Source organism: Pogona vitticeps, chromosome 5 (genome assembly GCF_051106095.1).
Source record: "Pogona vitticeps strain Pit_001003342236 chromosome 5, PviZW2.1, whole genome shotgun sequence".
Lineage (NCBI taxonomy): Eukaryota > Metazoa > Chordata > Lepidosauria > Squamata > Agamidae > Pogona > Pogona vitticeps.
The window spans coordinates 55801383-55823837 of record NC_135787.1 but is presented as its reverse complement, the minus strand read 5'-3'; the positions used below and the strand labels follow the sequence as shown (position 1 = coordinate 55823837).

Here is a 22455-nt window from a genome sequence, read left to right as displayed (position 1 = left end):
GTAATGACTTTGCTATAGTTCTCTCTCACACACATTCTATTTGCTATTTTTTAAACTGTTTTTTTTCGGATGGGAACAGCCTCCAGCTTCAAACAGGGAGAGTATAAATGTTTTAAATAAATAATGGCAACTAAAGGCTGAACTTTTATATGCATGAGGAATTGCTCAAGCCCTCTAGATATATAATGGAACACCTCTTTGCTTGCTCACCATTCTCCTGGATTTAAAAATAAGTGAACTCTTGTTATGTTTAACAGAAGTTTTGATTTACATAGCTTTGCATTAACTGGAAGCCTTTTTAAATACCTGGTTAAATGTGTCTTTCAGAGATGTGAAGGTAAAAGAACTCTATTCATGTACTCAGAGTATTCAGGCAATCTGAAATAAAATACTATTAAATGGAACAATAAACCAAATGAAAAAGGATGGCTATTCTTATAAGCCTGTAACTTGTGGCCGAGCAGCCTGTAAAAGAAGGTCCATTTCTCTGTGATTTTGGACACTTAAGCTATAATAGTTCAAGGTGCACCCACCAGAGCCTTGGAGAAAACATGCACAGACATCTGGTGCCGGGCATCAACCCTATGCACATATTAGAAACAAGCCTCACTCAGCAGGGTGAGACTTCCTTCTCAGTAAACAAGCATAGATGGAGGTCTAACAGGTCCATATATTTAATTGATAAACCCACTGAAATAGTATCCAGCAAAGCACAACGATAAAAATCCACATGCCTTTTCTTTAAGCACCCTGAAGCTTCTCAGCATATATTTTCTATATGAGAGCTTTAGCCGAAGGGGGACAACAACATAATTTTGGCCAAACAGAGACAGTAGGGCTTGGGTACTCTGTTCACAGAAGGGCAGACTATATACCTTCCACACTTCTGTGAAATTCAAAATAATCTCTAGCAAGGTGTGTGGAGAACTCTTCCTCCATCACTTGTTCATTGAGACAACCTGTTCACTAGCTGTTGTGAGCTTTCTCATCTACAACACAAATAATTCTTAATCAAAGATTATTTGATTTGCACAAGACACCTTTGCACAAAATCAGTGTCTCTTCCCTATGGAAAGCAAAGCACATGCACATAGTAAAGTATAGAAAGACTTGATCATTGACCAGAAAGATATGAGCAATCCACCAGATGTTTCTGCATTTTCATTGTCCATCCAGTAAAACAGTAGCTATCATGGTTTACCTCTGCAATACTGTATATACAAAAATCGTTCTCACAAATGTGAAAGCTCTTCAGCAAAGATGAACAGACACTGTCACACTATGAATGACGGCCTCTTCTTCTTCGGTGATGATTTGCCTCCTGAATGTGTGTGACCAAAATGCCTTTCTAAAATGGACATTGCACATGAACCTGGAAAGGTCTGCATTAAACAAATGAAGCATTTTGCCAAGAGGTAATGATCTTAATCTGTTTCAGCAATAGCAAAAACAAATTACAAGCAAAAACAGGCATGGATTGTCTTCTATGAAAGCTCACAATGACACACGTCTTAAAGGTGCCACAATACGTCTGCTTTTGGTTTGCTTTATGCTGCTATTGTTTAAACAAATGCATCATGGGTTACAACCTCACTGTAATTGGTGGGTGCCTGTAGATGATATGCAAAGTGCCCTTGAGTCCATACAAAGACACCTGGAGTGGGTTTCTTCCATGCTACAAGCCACTGGCCTAGGGCACAAAACCTCCCCACCCCGGCCATCTATTCCTTCTGTGCCTCAGCAGTGATGATAGAGTAAGGAACACCAGCATGAGGCACAGTGTAATCTGATCCAGTACATGAGCCAAGTAATATTTTCTCTCTCGGGGATTTTGCCATATCACACACCCATAACTATAAAAGGGAAGCATTATGATTACATCACAACAAAGAGTTAGGTTCCTTGTTAGGTTACAGTCTTAACATAATGCTGCTACATTTCTGGTATTAAAATAAGAAATTAATGAGAAATTGTGCATTACTGACAAAATACCTGGCTTGGTCCACAGAATGTTTCTAATCCATATGCCATAGCTCTCCTCACAACAAATTGTTGTTGTTGGGAAAACAGGGTTGCTTGAGTGTTTGGCAACAGAGCAATAATGGCTCAGATTAATACAAAGCAAGTTTGGTGCCATTGCAGAAAGGGAACAGGGCTCTCACCAGTTTGAAGAAATAGGGAGAGGCTTACAAAGAATGTGTAATGTGATTGAGCCTAAGCTTTCACTCATTTGGTTATTTTGGAGAAGGACTTGCCCAAGGTGTGTTCTAAAGCTTAAGGATGCTTGGAAAATTGGATCCTTGAAAATCAGTTCTGACATGCCATGGTCTGCACCTCCTGGATCAGCAGTTCCCAACCTTGGGTAACCCAGGGTTTCATATTCTAATTTGGTAAAGAGCGTTGTAACATTATAACTTCTTGTCTGTTTTTGTCTGTACTTTTTGAAATATGTTTTTCCTTTGTACCCATTTTTAGTCTTAGCTTAGCCTTGAATCTCAGTTCTGGAAGAAAGGGAGCAAACAAATAAATCAAATAATTGACAAAATATTTGAAAAGTTCACTTGTAAGATGGAAGGAAGGGGAATCAAATTAGGTTTTTGCCTTTGTTGACATCTATCCAGATCTGATGAATTCTGGGAACTGAAGTTCTGAAAATTCCACTAAGCTCTGAATCACATTTCAGTATAGATTAGATGGAATAAAGTTATGAACACACATGTGCAAAGGCAAGATATGGACTAATTCCTCTGTCCTTAACTCAGGGGATTGAATTGTGCCACCGCACCTTTAAAATCAACCCTACAGGGCTTTTACGGCAATGTCTGAGTTTTGGTTTGTGCCCTGAACTCAACTGAAAAATAGATGAACTTTCAAGGGGCCAATGGAAAGCTCCATGAAAAATGGATGTGCTTCTAAAAATTTAAAAAAGCTTTAAAAAATAGTGTTATGGCTCAACTCTACACCTGATTCTAGCTGAGCAAGGAATAGCAATAGCACCCTCTGTTTGCCTGCCGAGATTCCAACACACAAGATGCCACTGGCTCCCTTCTCCAGTAAGATGCCTGGATCACATTGCTAGAATCCCCTACACGAAGAATGTGACTTTACTTTCATGTTGTCCTTGTAAGATAAAAATAGTGTGTGTGCGTTTCAGCAACTATATGTTGTCAGCATGTCAAGCAGAAGCAAAGTGCACTGTAAATCATTCACTGCACTCTTAAATTATATTTATTTATTTCTTCAATTTTTATATTGCCTATCCACCAAATTTATACTATCCATCTAGCAAATTCACTACTCTGGGCAGTATACAACCAAATACAAAACTGTAGATAATAAAATCAACAACAGAAAACACTAACTAACAATAATTACATATAGCAGGATAGGCAGCAAAAAGAAAGAAAAAAGAAATTTCTCTTCTCCTTCTTTCCTTCTCTATCCCATTAAATGAAGAGGACCTCTCTGTAGGCATCCCTGCAAAGCTCCATTTTCAGGAGTTTCTTAAGGTGCAAGTGCCTGACGTATTTCCTACAGGAGGACATCGCACATAGGGGGCACCATTTCTGAGAAGGCCAGATTCCTGGCTGATGTCTTCTGGACTTCTCTAGGTGTCAACATCTGCAGGAGTGAGGTCTGCAAGGACTGGGTAAGACAGGCAGCAGAACTTGGAAGAAGACATTCAGACAAGTAGCAAGGTCCCAAACGGTTATAGTATCCACTTCCATTGGCTCCAAATTATAGTTTCCACTTCAGTGTAAATGGATTAAAGTAAGAAGATTAAAGCTGCTTGGGGTTCTTGGCATGCATCAGAATGTGCTCACTCAAGTTTGAACAAATGGTTATGAAATAAGAAGGTGAGATGATGATGGAGATGTTTCCAGGACAGTGAAAGGTGCTGTCTGAGAAGTAAAACAAACAAACAAAAACTGTTGAAATATTCTTGAGACAAAGATGATGAGCAAACACAACAAAACATTTAAGTGCTGATAGAAGAGGGAAACTAACAGTTTCCTGCTTGTCTTTACCTTACTTCAAATGAGATTGTGCCAGACGTTCTGATTAGGTGACCTTGATGTTACTATTACGAAATCACGCTATGGACAATGCCAGAAGCTTGTTATTATGTTTGTCACACAATTATGGTAATGACAAATATTCTTCACAAATGGTTCAGTCCTCAAGTGAGTACCAAGACAATTTTGCTGTGCAACTGAATTTTGAAATGAGCAATTATTAAAACCATCTAAGGTAAAACTAAACAGTTACAAGATGTGGAACAGAATTTTAAGGAATGTCCCTGAAGTGTCCCTGAAGAACAGCCAGGCGGGTCATCTTTAAATTCCCAAATGCAATGCCATGCTCTGATTTCAATGAACATCGTAGGCTTTTATTACAGAAAGTGCAAAAATTGCCAGAGAAATTTAGCTCTGTCTTGATGGCTCATCAAGTAGTTTCCATGGCTGAGTGGACTATAAATATTTTGTCAAATAGTGGACTTTCTCTTTTTTAAAAACAAATCTTTAAAACAACAGAAAAGGAATGGTGGAATTGAATGCATAAAATGCATTCAGTTTTCTATCAGAATGTATACCTATCTTGCTACAAGCATTCATGGACGTACATATGTATATATCGATGCATGTATGTATGTGTATCTGTCTCCGTCTCTTATCTCTATCTCTACATCTACCTCTATCTCAACCTATCATCCACAACGCAATATTTATTAATAGGGGTTTTTTCTTCCACTTGGTGGATTCACCCTCTGTGTACGCAGACCGGATTTTACAAAGGAAGGGTGTATCTAATTGCATTTGCTCATAGTTATTCACTGTTAGCCTGTGTTCTCTGAATTCTTTCCCTTCTTTGTTTCTTGTCACCTGCTCCTTCTTCCCAGACAGTTAAGATTTAGACTGCAATCTCCTTGGGAATAGGGACCCTTTGTTTTTTTTCTTATGGTGCCTTACTCAGTGATGTGGTACTGTGTTTGCCACTTTAGAGGTTTCTGGCCTACAGCTTCCAGAAACCTAAGCATCAATGCCAGCGATGACGAACTGTGAAGCCTGCCATCCAAAAACATCTAGAGGACTAGGGTGCCCACCCCCATGCCATATAAAAAAACAAGCAAGTATACAATCCTTTATTCTTTGCAGAAGAAAATCCTCCCTCCCCTTTTGGTGTGGGGTAAATGTAACATATGAAATAAAAATAACAGTGACCTTCATAAATAAGTGGAGATTTGGTGTACTTTTTATTGCTCAGCATTGAGCATAGAAAATCAAGGTAGAGACCACTTGTACAAAGAAGAAAGGGGCAGTTTCACCTCTGAGCTCTGAGGATTTCCTTTCTCCCCTCCCTTCCTCTCCCCTCCCCTCCTGCTTTCTGAAGCTGTTAAGCACAGCAAGCAAACCCATGAGGTTCTTAACTATCAGGCTGTATGCTTAATAGAATTCAAAAATACTATTATGATTCCCAGCATTTCCCAGCCCAGGGCTACTAGGAGCTGTCCAAAAAAGCCATTTGTTCCAAATTTTGCATTAGGAAGCCATCCAAATTCATCTCTAGAGTCTTGATGAAGAGGTTTGCATATCCATTCCTGTATTACACAAAAGATTAAATTTGGGTCTTGTCTATAAATACAAAGTGAGAACAGAAAACTGAAATTAAAGAATTACTAAATAATCCTCTTACAGGAAATAAACTTACTCTGGAAAATAATTTTGTTCTGTATTTATAGAAGACAACATGTTGAAAGCATTTAAACCTTCTTTTCTGCAAGTAATTAATATTTGAGAACTGTGATTATTTCTTCGTGAATTCCAAGAGTGGCATTTTGTAATCTGGTTTCAGTTTCAGTACAGTATTATGTCCACAAATTATAAAGTTTGAAGTCGACAGTTATTTTGAAAAACAATTAGCTATGTTTGTTTATAGGATGAAGTTAATAAAATTCAGATTATTCAATTAAATGAGACATGAAGAGCTATTTCGCATAGAACACTAAATGCTGTTCCTTTTCTTTTAGGATTATCGAGTGAATATATTTCTCCGGCAAAACTGGAATGATCCACGCCTTGCTTATAGTGAATATCCAGATGACTCATTAGATCTAGATCCTTCTATGTTGGACTCTATTTGGAAACCAGACTTGTTCTTTGCCAATGAAAAGGGTGCAAACTTTCATGAAGTAACAACAGACAACAAATTGCTACGGATTTTTAAAAATGGAAATGTTCTTTATTCTATTAGGTAAATCAGATAAAAGGATTTGATTTTACATGGAGTTAGTGAAGTTACGACACAGATAATTAGGATACAAGTGATATACCATCTTCTGAAGAATTGTGGATAAATGCAGTTACAGGAGTGGGATTGCAGAAACTGGATTCAAGACTCACAGCACTGTGATAATAAGAATTAATTACTGTATTATCTCAGGAGTCTCCTTCAGGATACCTAAACCAATTGCAAACATTGGCTATGGAAATTCTTGAAGAAAAGGAGATTACAAAAAGCGAATTTAAGTTGTATGTGCAGAAACAATTATTTAAAGATTGCTAGCATGAAGCCTTGGTAACTGCCCTCAAAATAGATACAAACTTTGGCAACAAGCCAGAGGGAGTGTCTTATGTAGAGCTTCTTTATACAGTAAGGTCTTGAGAAAGAGAAAGACAACCAAAAAAACCCGAAAGTTTAAACGAGAATTGTATGAAAATGGTGCTGAGCAAACAGAGAGTTGCAAAAGGAGCATTAAAAGAGTCCTACGAGAGGGAAGTATTTATTTGTTTCATTTATTTAAACTATTTTTACTTGACCTTTCAAAAGGACCCAAGGCAGCTTACAACATTAACAGACTTGTGCAAAATTTCTCACAGCTCCATGCAAAAAAATAACAGTAATTTTAAAAGGATTTAATGGATAATGATTTTAAGCTATAACTTTTCATTACATCTTTTTTCCTCTGTATTAGAGTTGCGACTGCCTTATAAATTTAACCTGTTTTGTGCTCAGTGTCTTCTGCTGGTCATGGACTGATAATAATAAACTAAACATTTCATTAAAAGACAGTATTTAAAGCTAACAACAGTGCGTATACAAATACTAAAAAGGATGAAAGAGATACTTTACTAAAAATCATAAGCAACACCAAATGCATTCAAAGCAGTAAGGTAGAACAATCCATTTAAAAAACCCTACTCAGAGAGCCAGTCATTAAAGGAAAAGTTGCCTGAAGAGAAGGGTCTTTGTTTGTGGAAGGACAGCAGAGATGGGGCCAGCTTGACCTCCTGTGGGCAGGAGTTCCAAAATCTGGGAGCAGCAACAGAGAAGGCCCTCTCCTGTGTCTCCACCAAATACACTTATGAAGGTAGAGAGACCAAGAGCCTCTCCTGATGACCTTAACACTCAAGAAGGCTCATAAAGGGAGATGTGGTCCTTGAGATAGCTTGGGCCCAAGCTGTTTAGATATTCTATTAAAAGAATTCTGCAAAAATGTTGGATTGAAATATGTATTCTCCAAGGGAAGCCCCACTGATTTTCTGGAAGTTTATTCAGAACTAAGGTGTGCACGATTGCAGCCTTAAAAAATATTTTTGAGGATATCGAGCAGATTGATTTATTTTACATACTGGCTGAAATCCTTTTGCCCTTTTCTGCATACAGAAAGCAAATGGTGTAGCATTCATTTATTTCCAGCTAGCAATTAACCAGTCCCTACTAGGATTCTTCTGAACAAGCCAAGCCATTAGTACCTGGTTGCTTATTAATTGCCAGCTAGAGATGAGTGGTTGTTATGCCATTTGCCTTCAGGATTTCAGTCACTATTTTCCAAATAATTGAATGGTTACACTTATGCTGTATATACTGCTTGCCTGTGCCATGCAATATACACTCTGAAATAGTTGTTTATATTCTTTCAGGTTGACTTTAATACTATCCTGTCCAATGGATCTCAAAAATTTCCCAATGGATGTCCAAACATGTATAATGCAACTGGAAAGCTGTAAGTATAAACCTAGTTTTCACATTGTTAGTAGACTATCTCAACACATTAAGGACTACTAATTCATTCCAGTATGAGTTTTCATAGGCAAAAGCTTCAAATTGTCTTCCTTGCTGATGTTACAGATGGATAATGATGATGGTGATGATAATGACGACAGCAGAGAAACATATTCTTGTGTTCTAGAATTCTCTAAAAGGAGTTCTAGAATCCCACTGAGAAAAAATTTATTTCTCTTTCAAGTTAGAAAGCCTGAGCAGCCCTATTGACAGGTTGAAAGTAATAATGATGAATGTCAAGTCAGTGAATGTGCAAAAACAGCACAAAAGGATTTTATTCTGAATCAGAGCACTGACGTCTCTGGTTGAATGACACTGGCTAGTGATGGAGAGATAAATCCATAGTAAATCTTGGCTGATTAGTGCAGCAGTAGGGGAGACTAGAGAGATAAAGAGGTGGAGTTCAGTGGCCTATTACACACCTTTTTTAAGTAAGCAGTTAAATTAATTAAGTTACTCCTATTGACTTACTTTCTGAGTAACAAATAATTACTTTTCAGGTTTAACTAGTAATGTTCTCCAGCTACTTTCAAATATTATTTTAAAGGGTATATGGGGAAACTTTTAAAGGCAGCATGACAGGAATTTTTCAGGTTTTATTCCATTTCTCTTATCAGTCCTAAAAAGCAAGGAAACTATTCTTTTTGTGTGTGTGTCTTTCTGTGAAATATTTAAAATTGTAAACCACCCGGAGAGTGCTTGTAGCGCTATGGGGCGGTATATAGGTCCAATAAATAAATAAATAAATAAATAAATAAATAAATAAATAAATAAATAAATAAATAAATAAATAAATAAATAATACGGTGCCATATCAGAACTAGCCACTAGAGGGCACTAGCAAGGAAAGGTCAAAAGTCAGCAGAAGATTCAATGTATTTTGGAATGGGGTGAAGAGTTTAAAAGGTAATATTTTCTTATCTGGTCCTGAGGGTGATGGTGGCATGGGGGGTGGGGAATTTTGTATTAGTGCATGTATGTATACAGATTGTATGTTATTAAACAACAACAACAACAACAACAACAACAACAACAACAACAACAACAACAACAACAACAATAATAATAATAGAGAGCACCAGAGAATATTTCCTTGTATTTTTCTGACCTGAGAGCAAATAGTTCAATACATTAAACATATGTTAACATTACATATTCCATGCTCAGTCAATGCAATTATAATGATAATGATGACCTGTGTGCCCAGAAGTAATACGTAATACACTTCTCCCTTGAATTGTATAAGTCTGAACAGGGCAGTTTTTGCTAAACATGGATTTTTCCAGACAGACAGACAGACAGACAGACAGACAGACAGACAGACAGACAGACAGATAATGGGGTGTGCCCTTTGTATGACTCTGTACTTATATAGAGGAGAGGCAGGATCAGCTCTCACTCCTCCCAGAGAGCAGGTTATGTAATAATGGGCTCAAACTACAGGAAGCCAGATTTAGGCTGAATACCAGGGAAAGTTTCATAACTGTTAGAGAAGTACAACAATGGAACCAATTACCTCAGGAGGTGGTGAGCTCCCCAGTGCTACAGGCATTCAAGAGAAAACTAGATGACCACCTCTCAGGTCCTCTTTGACCTGGATTCCTTCACTGAGCATCAGGATGGATTTGATGGCCTTGTAAGTCTCTTCCAACTCTATTCTTCTATGATTCTAATATGTGACCATGTGAGTTGATACATTATAGGTACAGATATGGGTACAGTTATATGTAACCTAAAGCTAAGCAAGGGAAGAATATTTTTAACTGTCTTCAAGACAACTTTCTGTCCAAATGCACATTTATAAAATGGATATTAATCTCAACTTCTCAGTTATACTGTGATTCCATGATTCAAACACATTACCTCCAGTTCAGCCTCTGAAGCAGGGGATCGTGAGGACCTTTAAGGCTCATTACACACAGTACTCTTTGAAAAGGATTGTCAATGGTATGGAAGAGAACTGGGTTTTTTTTCCTCTCATTCTCTCTGTGTGCATGTTTCCGTGTGTGTGTTTGTGAATCAACCATTTGTGCTTTGTAGTTACATTTTTGGGAGCATAAACATTATACTTGGATTTTGAACTACATGGGGATCTGGCGCCCTTTATCTCAAAGTCATTGAAGGCAGAAGTGTACAGTGGATTCCTTTAGAAAAGTATTGTTTGAAACTCTGGTCTGTTGTGAGCCTATCTCCCTGTCTGTGAGCTCCATCCTGCAGTCTTCTTGATCCAAATGTATGTATCTGGAACTCGGTGCATGGGATATGATTGGTAGTCTTTTGTAGTATCCACCCCACTGTCCAACTCTCTCTCTTCCTGAAGTAGCTGGAATGATCTCAATGGGATTTCTGGAGATGGCCTACACAAAGAGGCTGATAGATTCTGCTGGTTTTCTCAGGACACTTGGAAATGTTCCAGTCATGTTTGCCATTGGTCCAGTCAAAGCCCTGGTTGCAGAAATGACCCAGGTAGCTGATATGCTCACTCCTGAGTGTTCTCTCCCACAGCTATTTGGTGGTTTTCTGGGGAACTGGAAGCAAAGAAATCAGTGGAAGGGTTACCAGAGAATTTCTGGTAGAAACTAAGAACAAACCCAAACAAAAATGAGTTCTGAAGACCTTCCACATGATGGTGACATGGCAAAGAAGTCATTTTTTTTCTGAATAATTTTTTTTACCCAGAGGCTCCAATGGAGTATTTTTGGATGGTCGAAAGCAATCCAGTTATCATTAATGCTTTTCAGTTTGTGTAGGTTGCAAAAATTCTTGGCCCCCCCAGCAGAAATAAAGAGGTGACACACAGGTTGTATGGGTTAAACTTTGGCCACAGCTTTATTAACTAATTCCTCAACTACAAGGGGGCCTGATCGTAGTGCGATCTCCTATTAGAGGCCAGAGTAACCTATACCTCCAGACGATTCAATTATAGCAGGGTGAACTCCTATTTCTGAATCATGCTGTTCGTTGAACAGCACACCTTCAGGCGTTCAGTGCTAAGGGTAACCCACCTTCTCAGCCCACCGAGTCTCGTGACTTTAAGTGGGCTGCTGTTTATGAGGTTCCCCTATATGGAGGCACCTCTCCTCAGATGCTGGGCTGTCTCTATCTGACAGAGAGATGGCATAACAGTCTAATCATGTGCTAATCGTGAACTCACCCCATCTCTATCTTTGCACTACCTGCCAATTCTGATAAATGAACACCGTCTTCCCTGTATAACCCACACCAGTGCACTCCTATGTCTGGATGCTGAATCACAGCTCCTAGACCAGCCCTCATGGCTCAACCTACTTCACGGTTTACACCACGCCTTGCATGATCAATACCCATCATCACTGTGTCACAATCAGCCCTCTAAAACCAACCTGGAATAATGTTGAACCACAGAATTCCCATTGCAGGAAATTTATCCCTTAATGCTTGCAGGTCCTGGATAACCTGCAATATCAAGGACTTGCCCATTCTCACCATCAAGTCGTTTCCTCCTAAGTGTACTACAAATTAATTAATTAATTAATTAATTAATTAATTTATTTATTTATTTATTTATTTATTTATTTATTTATTTATTTATTTTTGGACTTATATACCGCCCCATAGCGCTACAAGCACTCTCCGGGCGGTTTACAATTTAATTATACAGGCTACACATTGCCCCCCCCCAGCAAGCTGGGTACTCATTTTACCGACCTCGGAAGGATAGAAGGCTGAGTCAACCTTGAGCTGCTACCTGGGATTGAACCCCAGGTCGTGAGCACAGTTTTGGCTGCAGTACAGCAGTTTAACCACTGCGCCACGAGGCTCTTTATCTGGGGGGGGGTCACCTGAAATGCACCCAAGGGCGTGCTCTAATAGCTGAGGCCCCAACATACCCATTTTTCCTTTCCAGTCTAGCGAGGCACTGGCCCCGAGACTTAAGTTACGAACCTAACCGGTCCGCAAGGTGTGGTTCGCTGCCCAATGAACAAAACTGTGGCCAAATATAACTACTCAGATATGTGTGGGAACTGCCCGGACACCTGAAAAAGAAAACGAATTCACATCTAATGTGGTAGAAAACTGGCAGGGTCTTTACAGATCAGGTGGCACCCTTTCCTTTGCCCCAGCAGAGGTTTACCCAATTCAGGTACCAGTATTCAGATAAGCAATGAATTGAGAGACATTACCTCCAGAGATTTGGAGCATTGGATGATTGCGGCCAACAGGGCAATCAGTTTAGCCATTGTCCCCAGTTCTAGGTGCAGCTACGCAGCTGCATATGAAGAATTTTTTGCTTTTTGCGGTGCGGTAGGCTTGGGTAGGCCATGGCCTATGACAGTTGATCACTTACAACAATACAGAGTTTATCTTCATCAGAAAGGTTTGGCTCCTTGCACCATACAAGGAAAAATGTCTCCCCTTGCTTTTTATGCCAAGGCGCATGGTTTTTCTGATCCAATCCAATGACTTTAGAATCTGGAAAACGATTGAAGGATGGAGTAAGAAGAGGGGTAGGCAAGCGTACACCAATGTCACCCAAGATTCTTTTTCAATAAGGCTTGGAAGGCAGTGTGCACAGATTTGTTCAAGGTAAAAATATTCAGGGCGGCCAATCTGACTGCCTTCTTTGGTGCCTTCAGTGTTAGCAAATTAGTCAGGGCATCCAAGGATGACAATTCTAGGATGGCATTGCAGATGGATGACTTATTGGTCTCCAAAAATAAAGTCTTGTTCCATTTCTGCCGATACAAAACTAACCAGTATGGTAAAGGGCAAATTATAACGTTGGGAGTTTGCTATGTTAAAGACCTTTGTCCGGTTAAGGCCATTTTGGAATTTATGCTAATAAGGGCCGATTCTGAGGGTGATCTTTTTCACCATAAAGATGGATTGCCCCTTACGAGATATCAATTTTGGGCAATTACTTTCAGGGGTCTTCATGAAGCAGGTATTGTGGGTTGGAAATTTGGCGCCCATTCCTTTAGAATAAGTGCAGCGTCCACGGCAACAGCCTTGGGTTGCAGTAAGGAACAGAGAAAGAAGGTGGGAAGGTGATCTTCACACAGATTCAAGTCATAAGTTCATTCTTGACAGACCTAGAGGAGCCCTGTAGGAATTGATAATCAAACTTTGTGGAACGTTTGTAAGAAAGAGTCCAATCAACTCATTCACCTGAGCAAGTAACAGGCTGACCAGTTAGATTTAACCCAGCTGTGGAAACAAAATGCTGGAGAAGAAGCCTGGAGAAGCTAATCTCTAATTGGCCACTAGGGACAATAAAGTTAGCAGCCTCTAAGCACTGTTTATTGAGGGTTGAATGGAGAGGAGCAGGAGCAGGAGCAGGAGCAGGAGCAGGAGCAGGAGCAGGAGCAGGAGCTGGAGCTACTCTGCAGAATTGATTTAAAATGCTGGATATTGCTATGGACTCTGGATATATGCTATGGTAAATGGACTGAAATTGAATGCTTTATCATGTATGACCAATGGACTAAAGAAAGACAACTTCGTATGTATGACTATTGCTACAATACTGCTACAATACAATTTTCTTTACCTTAATAGACTCTCAATTCATTGCTTATCTGAATACTGGTACCTGAATTGGGTAAACTTCTGCTGGGGCAAAGGAATGGGCGCCACCTGATCCGTAAAGACCCTGTCAGTTTTCTACCACATTAGATGTGAATTCGTTTTCTTTTTCAGGTGTCCGGGCAGTTCCCACACATATCTGAGTAGTTATATTTGGTCACAGTTTTGTTCATTGGGCAGCGAAACACACCTTGTGGACCGGTTAGGTTTGTAACTTAAGTCTCAGGGCCAGTGCCTCGCTAGACTGGAAAGGAAAAATGGGTATGTTGGGGCCTCAGCTATTACAGCACGCTCTTGGGTGCATTTCAGGTGACCCCCCCAGATATATTTGTAGTATAGTTGCCTCCAAAAGGCCCTACTGGGGGCAATGACCTTACAAGCGAAGTTTAAGTGGTCTAACACCTCCTGGAGCTCCTTCAATGTAATTTTCTTGCATTGCAATAAGTTCAAAATTCTAATCCTTAGAGCAATCAGTTTATTCTCTGGCAGCCGACTGAATTGCTTGACAGTATCCAGCTCAATCCCCAAAAATGTGATCACTGTAGCTGAGCCTTCAGTTTTTTCTTCTGCTAGGGGCACACCTAGCTCTCTAGCCATAACCTGAAAGATGCCCATGAGGGATGCACATTGCCCTGAACCTGGCTTCCCACAAAATAATAAATCATCTAAATCACTGGTTCTTAACCTTGGGTTACTCAGGAGTTTTGGACTGCAACTCCCAGAAGCCTTCACCACCAGCTGTGCTGGCTGGGGTTTCTGGGAGTTGCAGTTCAAAAACACCTGAGTAACCCAAGGTTAAGAACCACTGATCTAAATAATGGATGACTTTGGAAAGCCCCACCCTACGCTTAAAGACCCATTCTAAGAATGAGCTAAAGAAATCAAGCAGCCCATCGGCAGTGCCCTGTCCATATAAAAGAAGCCCTCAAACTGGAAACCCAGCAACTCGAAATCTTCAGGATGAACAGGAAGCAGACGAAAAGCAGATTTCATATCTGCCTTTCCCATTTCTGCTCCATTCCCACAGGACCTAACCATCCGTATCGCCACATCAAAAGATGTATAACGAACTGTGCAGAGATCTGGTGGGATTCTATCATTTACAGAATCTCCGTCCAGGTATGATAGATGATGTATAAGGCGGCACTACCCTGGAGTCTTCTTAAGGACAACCCCAAGGGGAGAAATATGAAATTCAGCATGGGGGGTAGTTCCATAAAAGGTCCAGCTACTCTGCCTTCAGCCACTTCTTTCTTCATTTTTAGCCTCACCACATCTTCCATGCCCCTAACTGATTTGAGGTTGCTAGCCAAAGCAGACTGCCTAACGCCCTGCCCAGGAATTCTAAAACCAAATGTGAACCCATATAACAAATAACGGGCTGTGTCCTTATCTGGGTAGTGACACAGTCAATTTGCTAATACAGTGGTGCCTCGCTTAGCGACGTTAATCCGTGCAGCAAAATTCGCTGCTAAATGATTTCATCGCTAAGCAATTTTAAGAAGCCCATAGAAACGCATTGAAACCCCTTCAATGTGTTCCTATGGGCTCCAAAACTCACCTTAAGCGAAAATCCTCCATTGCGGTGGCCATTTTCGGTGCCTCTAAAGCGAGGCAAAACAGCGGGCGGCCATTTTGGAACTGCCGATCAGCTGTGCAAAAATGGGGGCTTTGCAATGATCGCAGGGCCCCGCGATCATTGCAAAGCCCACCGATCAGCTGGCCGAAAATGGGGGCTTTGCGATGATCGCAGGGAAGCGATCATCGCAAAGCGAATTTTCCCCATAGGGGCCATCGCAAAGCGATCACTTTTGCGATCGCAAAAACAGTGTCGCAAAGCGATTTCTTTGCTATGTGGAGTGATCGCTATGCGAGGCACCACTGTACTGCCAACTTAACTGGGCTGGGCCCCTTTTGCAGTGGTCTCCGGACCTGATGCAGGCTTCCTGTGTCCTCTGCCATCCTTGCTTTCCCCAGAGCCAGGTTGTCCTTTAAAACAGGATGACCAACCATCCGCTCCCCCACATATGGAGCACTGGTGTCTAAATCTGCAAGACTTCCTGTTACAGAAACCCTTCGTGTTGAATTCCCAGCAAAACAGGCAGGGCTGAACCCCCTGACCCGCCAATGCGTGGGGAGCTTTGCTAATGTTGGATGTCATCATTAAATGGCTGCTGTCAAAACTGTCACCCAAAATAGGGCATGCTGGGGTCATCAACTGTAGCCAAAGACCAGGATGCTGCACATCCCAGCACAACTGAGGGTTTATCACGGCTCTCATTCTGAACCCTTCATCATAAAGAAGCCATGCATGGCCTGGGAAGTCTACATACGCTCTGTAAATTAGGTCAAGATACTGGAGAAGCGCAAAAGTCCCTATGAAGTCTGGGTACTCTCCTGGATTCAGCCCCCAAATCTGAATGCTGAGGTTTCAGCAGTGGCCAGTAGTGTATTTTCACAGTTGTATCCAGTCCTGGCGATGTTAGATTTGGCCATGATGACACACTCCTTAGTTATGTCCCATTTTTTTTATAATGCATTCTACACAGAGCTGTCTTTGAAGGGGAAACATGTAACTCCCTTTCTACAGCAGCTTCATGGGTTACCATCTTGTTTCTGGGAAGAAATCAAAGTTCTGGTTATTATCTATAATGCTCTATACAACTTGTGCCCAGGTTGTCTGAGAGACCATATCCTCCCATCAAAGCCTGTCTGGGCTTTAAGATCTGCTGGAGAGGCCCTTCTCACAGTCCCACCACCTTCAGAGATCCATTTGGTGGGATTTGAGAGAGGGCCTTCTCTATGGCCTCTCCCAAGTTCTGGAAATCTTTGCATAAAGGGTCTAGTTGTGCTTCCTTGCTGCTAATCTTCTGCCAGATCTCTTAATTTAGGCAAGCCTTTTGCAATTAAGAGCTTCAAATTATAACATTTTAGCACCAGTCTATTTTGAAGCAAACTAATATTAGCATTTTAATGAAGTAACTGTAAAGTGCTTTAATTTTAATTCCACTTTAATAACACAATTAATTAAATTAATTTTAATGTTTGCAGTTTGCTATTGTTTTTAACTATACTGCATGCTGCATTGGATCCCAATTCAGGGAGTAAGGCAGCACTATAGAAGGGGGGGAAAGATGGATGTAGCTAGACTGATGACCAGGGCTGATTACAGAAAACATGTGACTGCTTTCTGTAAAAGCTTTATGGGCTACTAGTTTGTCTTCAGGCAAAGGCGCTTCAAGGTGCTTATTATGACTTGTAAATTCCAATATGACTTGGAACAAGGGCAGGATCTCCCACAGGAAGTTAAGATCTTTGGAGCAGGCTCTTCATTTTGTCCCACTGCCCTCAGTGAGAGAAGACTTCCTCCATGTCTATTTTCAAGTTCTGAAACCCCAAGCTAAGTCAGCCTTGCCTCTTGCCCTTCTGTGGAGAGGCAGAGAGTCCTTTTTATTCAGAGAACACTTCCGCATTCAAGGTTGGTTGGTCACTGAAAGTGTGCTGCTATTTATTCAGATTTCATTACTATTACCTGCTTTGAGTGCTTTTTTTTTGACAGAAAGGCAGGGTATTAATTTATTACATAAATAAAATCTGAATGAGACCCAGTGTATTTTCCCAGTGAAGAGAGGTGCTTTCTCTTCCAGATTGTCCTTGGAATATCTGGCTGGGTCCCTCTATGTAGCTAAATGGAATGCTCACAATGTGTTGAAGGAGATGAGGGAGGATCTCATGTGCAGTATGTGTAAATTCAAAAGTTCCCCTTGACATTTAGTCCAGTCGTGTCCAACTCTAGAGTGTGGTGCTCATCCCCGTTTCCAAGCCATAGAACCAGTGTTTGTCCGCAGACAGTTTCCGTGGTCACGTGGCCAGCGCAACTAGACATGGAACGCCGTTACTTTCCCACCAAGGTGGTACCTATTTATCTACTCACATTTTTACATGCTTTCGAAATGCTAGGTTGGCAGGATGCAGTATGTGAGCTTTTTATTAATCATAATAATCATATTCCTGTCGGACTGAAACAACTGAACCGGAATGTGAAATAAATAATAATCTCCACTGGTTTTCCTGCTTGTTTTTCTCAGTGGAACTCAGGTCACACTTAAAGAGTCTGTGATATAGTCAGCTTCAGGAATTTTAATCTCCCAACAAAGCCTCATGCCTTCAGATCTCCTGGAGGCATGCTGTGGGCTTGCCTTGCAGGGAAGTAGTAAAATCAGTTCAGTCAACAGGACAATGTTTCTTAACCACAGTAGGATGCCTAGAGATTCACTCAGATTCAGTCAGCAAAGCAAAAGCTGCTCTGGAACATGTGCCTTAAATAGTCATTTGTAAAAAAATAATGAGAGCTGAACTCAAGCAAGTCACTGTGTCTTGGAGAACGATAGGGCAAATGTCTAATCGCATCGAGCTCTTTGTGAATAATTACTTACTGTAACAAAAACAGTACAGATTCTCCATTGTGTCTCAGGCACTTTGTGTACATGGATCAAGCGAAGCGAGGGGGATGGCATGTGGCTGTTTGAAATAAATGCTAGAAGAAATTATAAGTGGCATGGAAAAACAAAAACAAACCACAAAAAGACTGGATGGAAAATATTGTAAAAGGTCATAAACAACCTGTGTGGTTCAATGGTTAGCGAACTAGACTAGTATTTGGGACACTTGAATTCATTTTCCTACTTGACCGCGAAGTGGACTCGGTGACCCCGAGACACTCCCATTCTTTCAGCTTGACCTACCTCACAGAATTGTCAGGAGGATAAATGTGGCATAAGAATGGATACATATACCATCTAGAACTCAGTTGGAGTAAAGGTGGGTTATAAATGTAACAAATAAAAATAATGCCAATTTCATACTTAAATTGTAGAAGCTGAGCCACAAAGACCGCTTCTCCAGAAAAGCCTGCTACTCTAGCCAACTTCAGCCATTATCTTCCATAGGATCGTAAACACATGGAGAACAAGAATAGGTTCAAGCCTCCCCATGTTGTGAATTTTGATTCAGATTGTTAAGTCTTTGGGAAGCTCTGTTAGGAATTCTCTTAGGTAGCAGAGTATATCTCAATGGTGTTCTTAAGAGCTTTTAAACTAATCTCATAGTTCTGTTTTCTGGAGAAAAGTTAAGCTTAAACAAAGGTTACAGCATTTATTTGTGTGTTTGTGTTCTGTGCCATCAAGTCAGAACCAACTTATAGTGATCCTAATAAGTCTTTCGGGATAAATGAGATATTTAAGTAGTGGTTTTACCAGTTCCACTTCCCCAGTGAGTTTCCACAGTCAAGTTTGAACCATGTTCTCCAGAGTCCTAGTTCCCACTATATCACATTGGGAATCCTCTAGATTTCTTTAGGAAAAAAAATTAATAGAAAAACCTATCCTGAACACATGGCTCAGACAGGAGGGATATACCCCACTTTCAAGAAATAGAAGTTAACAGTTTGAGGGTTAGAAAGGATTGAGAGAAGAGGCAGGAAGATGCAAATCTTTAACTAATTAGGACAGTGAGCCTATGGGAACAATGCAGTTATGACTTACTTCCAGAATGCCTCTATTGGCCATCCATGGAAAGAGGTGTGGATTCTTTCAACACTGGTTTCATTCCTGTTGTAGCAGCTGCACCAGTTTCAGCCCTGGCAACTGTGCTGAGTTTTTGTGAGTGTGTACAAAGTAGATTAAGTGTGAATTAAAAAAACACAACATACAGATTATGAATACATTAATACTCTTCCTTTGTGTGTGTGTGTGTGTGCGTGTGTGTGTGTGTGTGTGTGTGTGCGCGCGCGCCAGCAGATAAAAAGAATAATCATTTAGTTGTAGAAAAGTTTAAGAACATTCACTTAAAAATATGTTGAAGAATAAACTAACATTAATTGCATATTTGTCTTGGTAGTTTTGGTTTGTACTTGACAGATTTCTTATAACAGTTTCACTTCTCAGTTTTCTAACATCTTCCTTATTAACTATTGCAGACTAATAGCAAACATACTGAAAACAGACAACCTAGCAGCAGACAGTCCTAGCTGAAAAACTAACTTGACCAGCAGACAAACCTCATACTGACACTTTTTCTTATATCTGACAATTAACCCTCTAAGCACCTATTGGCTGATACTAGACATGATTCAATTGGTTACACATGTTCTCTTATGCAAATAATACAGCTTAAAACACATTATGCACACACGTACATATGGTTGCATAATGTTTACATATATTAACAAGCTACACATTGGGAAGGGAATAACTGAAAAGAGGAGGTGAACTTTGCCGTCTTCTATCTTGCCCTCAAGATCATGTTTCCAATCTTAGAGACTGCCTACGTACCTATAGCAGGCTCTTTTTTTCAGGCATACAGATGTGGCCAAGACCAGCAGGTACAACACACTCTTTCCTTAACACCTGGAATTGGATTGATTCTTAATTGAAATGATTGGCCTACAGGAGACATGTTGCTTATGCCAGAGGGAAGCTGAAAGAAAGCCTGCCAGATGTTGCCCATGGATGATATTTTGCCTCACCATGCTACAACCTAGGAAACTGCCTTTTACTAAGGCTGTGATTACATAGCGAGGGAAATGTGAATTAACTCACCGCAAAGTCACACTGCCATATTCATTTATCTCTGATATAAATGTCCAGAGAAGCAAAATTCTTTAAAAGCCCTTTACTTGCTGTTCCATTTGAAGTGCCTGTAGGTGGCGCAATTCAAAGAAAATGCTTTAAGCAGGCTTTCCTTCCAACTTCCATAGCTTCTCTTTGGAGGAAGAGAGTTCATATGTTGCTGGAAAAAATGAGTGAATAAACAGGGTTAAAAAGAAGAAGAAGGGCAGCTTAGGGGAGCAGAAGCTTGATCTCTCTGTAGCCAGTATTATTTATTTATTTAAAATACTTTTACCCCACCTTTCTTCTTAAGGAGGACCCAAGGCAGCTTACATCATTAAAAGATAATATTTAAAGCTAACAATGGTAAGTATACAAATATTAAACAGGATCAAACAAACACCAGACTAAAAGGGTGTAAACAAAAGCAATACCAAAAACACATTCAAAGCAATAAGGTGTTACGCCATTTAAAAACTCCTCTCAAGCAAGCAGTATTCTCAGCTTCAACTGATGAATGATAAGGCAAGATTCTTTCCTAGCAAATACTAGATCTTTGTTATTCCTCAGTGGTCTCCCATCCAAGTGCTAACCAGGCCAGATCCTGCTTACCTTCCAAAATCAGATGACACTCATGCATTCATTGGTATGTGGCCTACTCTTATATACTCACTGCAACATTTTATCCACATTCCCACTGGTAGTATTGTGCATCGTCTATTTAGCAGAGAGAATTACAGGTCTGTAATTGGTTTTTTGTGACCTGAATGGCTTCTAGATGACTTTTCCTGATTTGCTTTTCTGCTCCCTTCTTATCGCATTTGCACCTTGTGCCTGTTTCAGTTCTTCCCAGTGATTTTATGCCACTACCAACACACCACATCTAGCAATAATGGTTGTTCTTGGTGCAGCAGCGTTAATGCATGCTTCTCCTACTATCCATGCTCTGGGTGAGCTCATTTTCCAGGACAATAAAAACAGACCTGATCCTGTTAAGGTTAGTCAGTGTGTATGTGTGCAGCAGCTCACAACATCAGGCCACAAGACTCCCTGTGACAAGCTGTAAATGCAGACTATTTTGGAATACAGCACCTGGAATCCCACAGTCGAAAAAAATTACATTTCCAGACTTTGTAGGTTGGAAGATTATTTCAGGTGTACAGGATACATATTTTTTCCAAAGGGGGGACATGTAAAATTCTATTATAGATTTAAAGTGAAACAAATTGTGATTCATATACCTAAACATCATTCTGGTATTTGTAGTGATCATGTTTGTTTGTTTGTTTGTTTGTTTGTTTCTTTCTTTCTTTCTTTCTTTCTTTCTTTCTTTCTTTCTTTCTTTCTTTCTTTCTTTGTTTATATCCCGCCTATCTGGTCATTGTGTTGTATCAGACTCCACCTTGATAAGTTAGTCTATTAAAGCAATAACAAAAAGTTTTTTTTAAAAAAAAACTTAAATTGTCATGGGTAGAAATCCTACCTGGATGAACCACTTGTACGAGGGTCTGTTCTGCAATTGGTTTGACATTTTCCAGAGTTGCCCAGGAAGATATGCAGTGGCTCCTTGCCCAGGCAGAAGCCTCATTATTTCCAACAGGACAACTTCTGCTTGCACAATGGAAAGCTGGGAACTGCACAGAACTCTATGGTGGGGAAAGTCTTTTAATACTTGAATGCACTGCTCCCACTCACATTCAACAGGATTCTGGCCTAAGGCAGAATGCTGATAGATTGTTACTTGAGAGTAGCCCCTGAACATAATAGTGCTTACTTTCTAGAAAAGATGCATAGGATTGCAGTATGACAGGTTTATTGTGGTTTAAGTTTTCTTGGACTACAGTCCACAATCATTACAGGAATAAAGGACCATCCTTGGTTGGTAGGTATGTAAGCGCACACACACGATTTAGCTCGCCGCTAAGTCCAAGGACTTTGAGCAAGCGAGTGTCGTTTGCCGTCCACCCCGGAAGGGAACGAGACATCGCGGGATTAGAGGCATGGGGGGGTGGAGAGTTGCCGCTTTTTAAGGAGCTGCGCCACCCCACCCCTTCCTCTTCTTTTTGGGCACCCACCCACCCTCTCTAAATCTAGTGTGAGTTTTCTGGTCGCCTATTTTGGGGGCGGATAGGAATTTTTGACCTTCATCCTGATTGGATGGGGGGATTTTTCACCTATCCCACACTGGATGAGGGTTGTTGGCTTTTGTTGAAAACTA

At 40.4% G+C, this 22455-nt stretch overlaps 1 protein-coding gene across 3 annotated transcripts in view; it reads left to right on the top strand.

Moving 5' to 3' along the window:
- GLRA3 (glycine receptor alpha 3) overlaps positions 1–22455 on the top strand; it is a 141227-nt gene that overhangs the window by 84271 nt on the left and 34501 nt on the right. For all 3 annotated transcript variants that reach the window (XM_020803522.3, XM_073001442.2, XM_078393878.1), the window contains 2 exons: positions 6029–6252; positions 7923–8005. In XM_020803522.3, coding sequence (XP_020659181.1) covers positions 6029–6252; positions 7923–8005 — 307 coding nt within the window. The remainder of the gene's footprint in view (positions 1–6028; positions 6253–7922; positions 8006–22455) is intronic.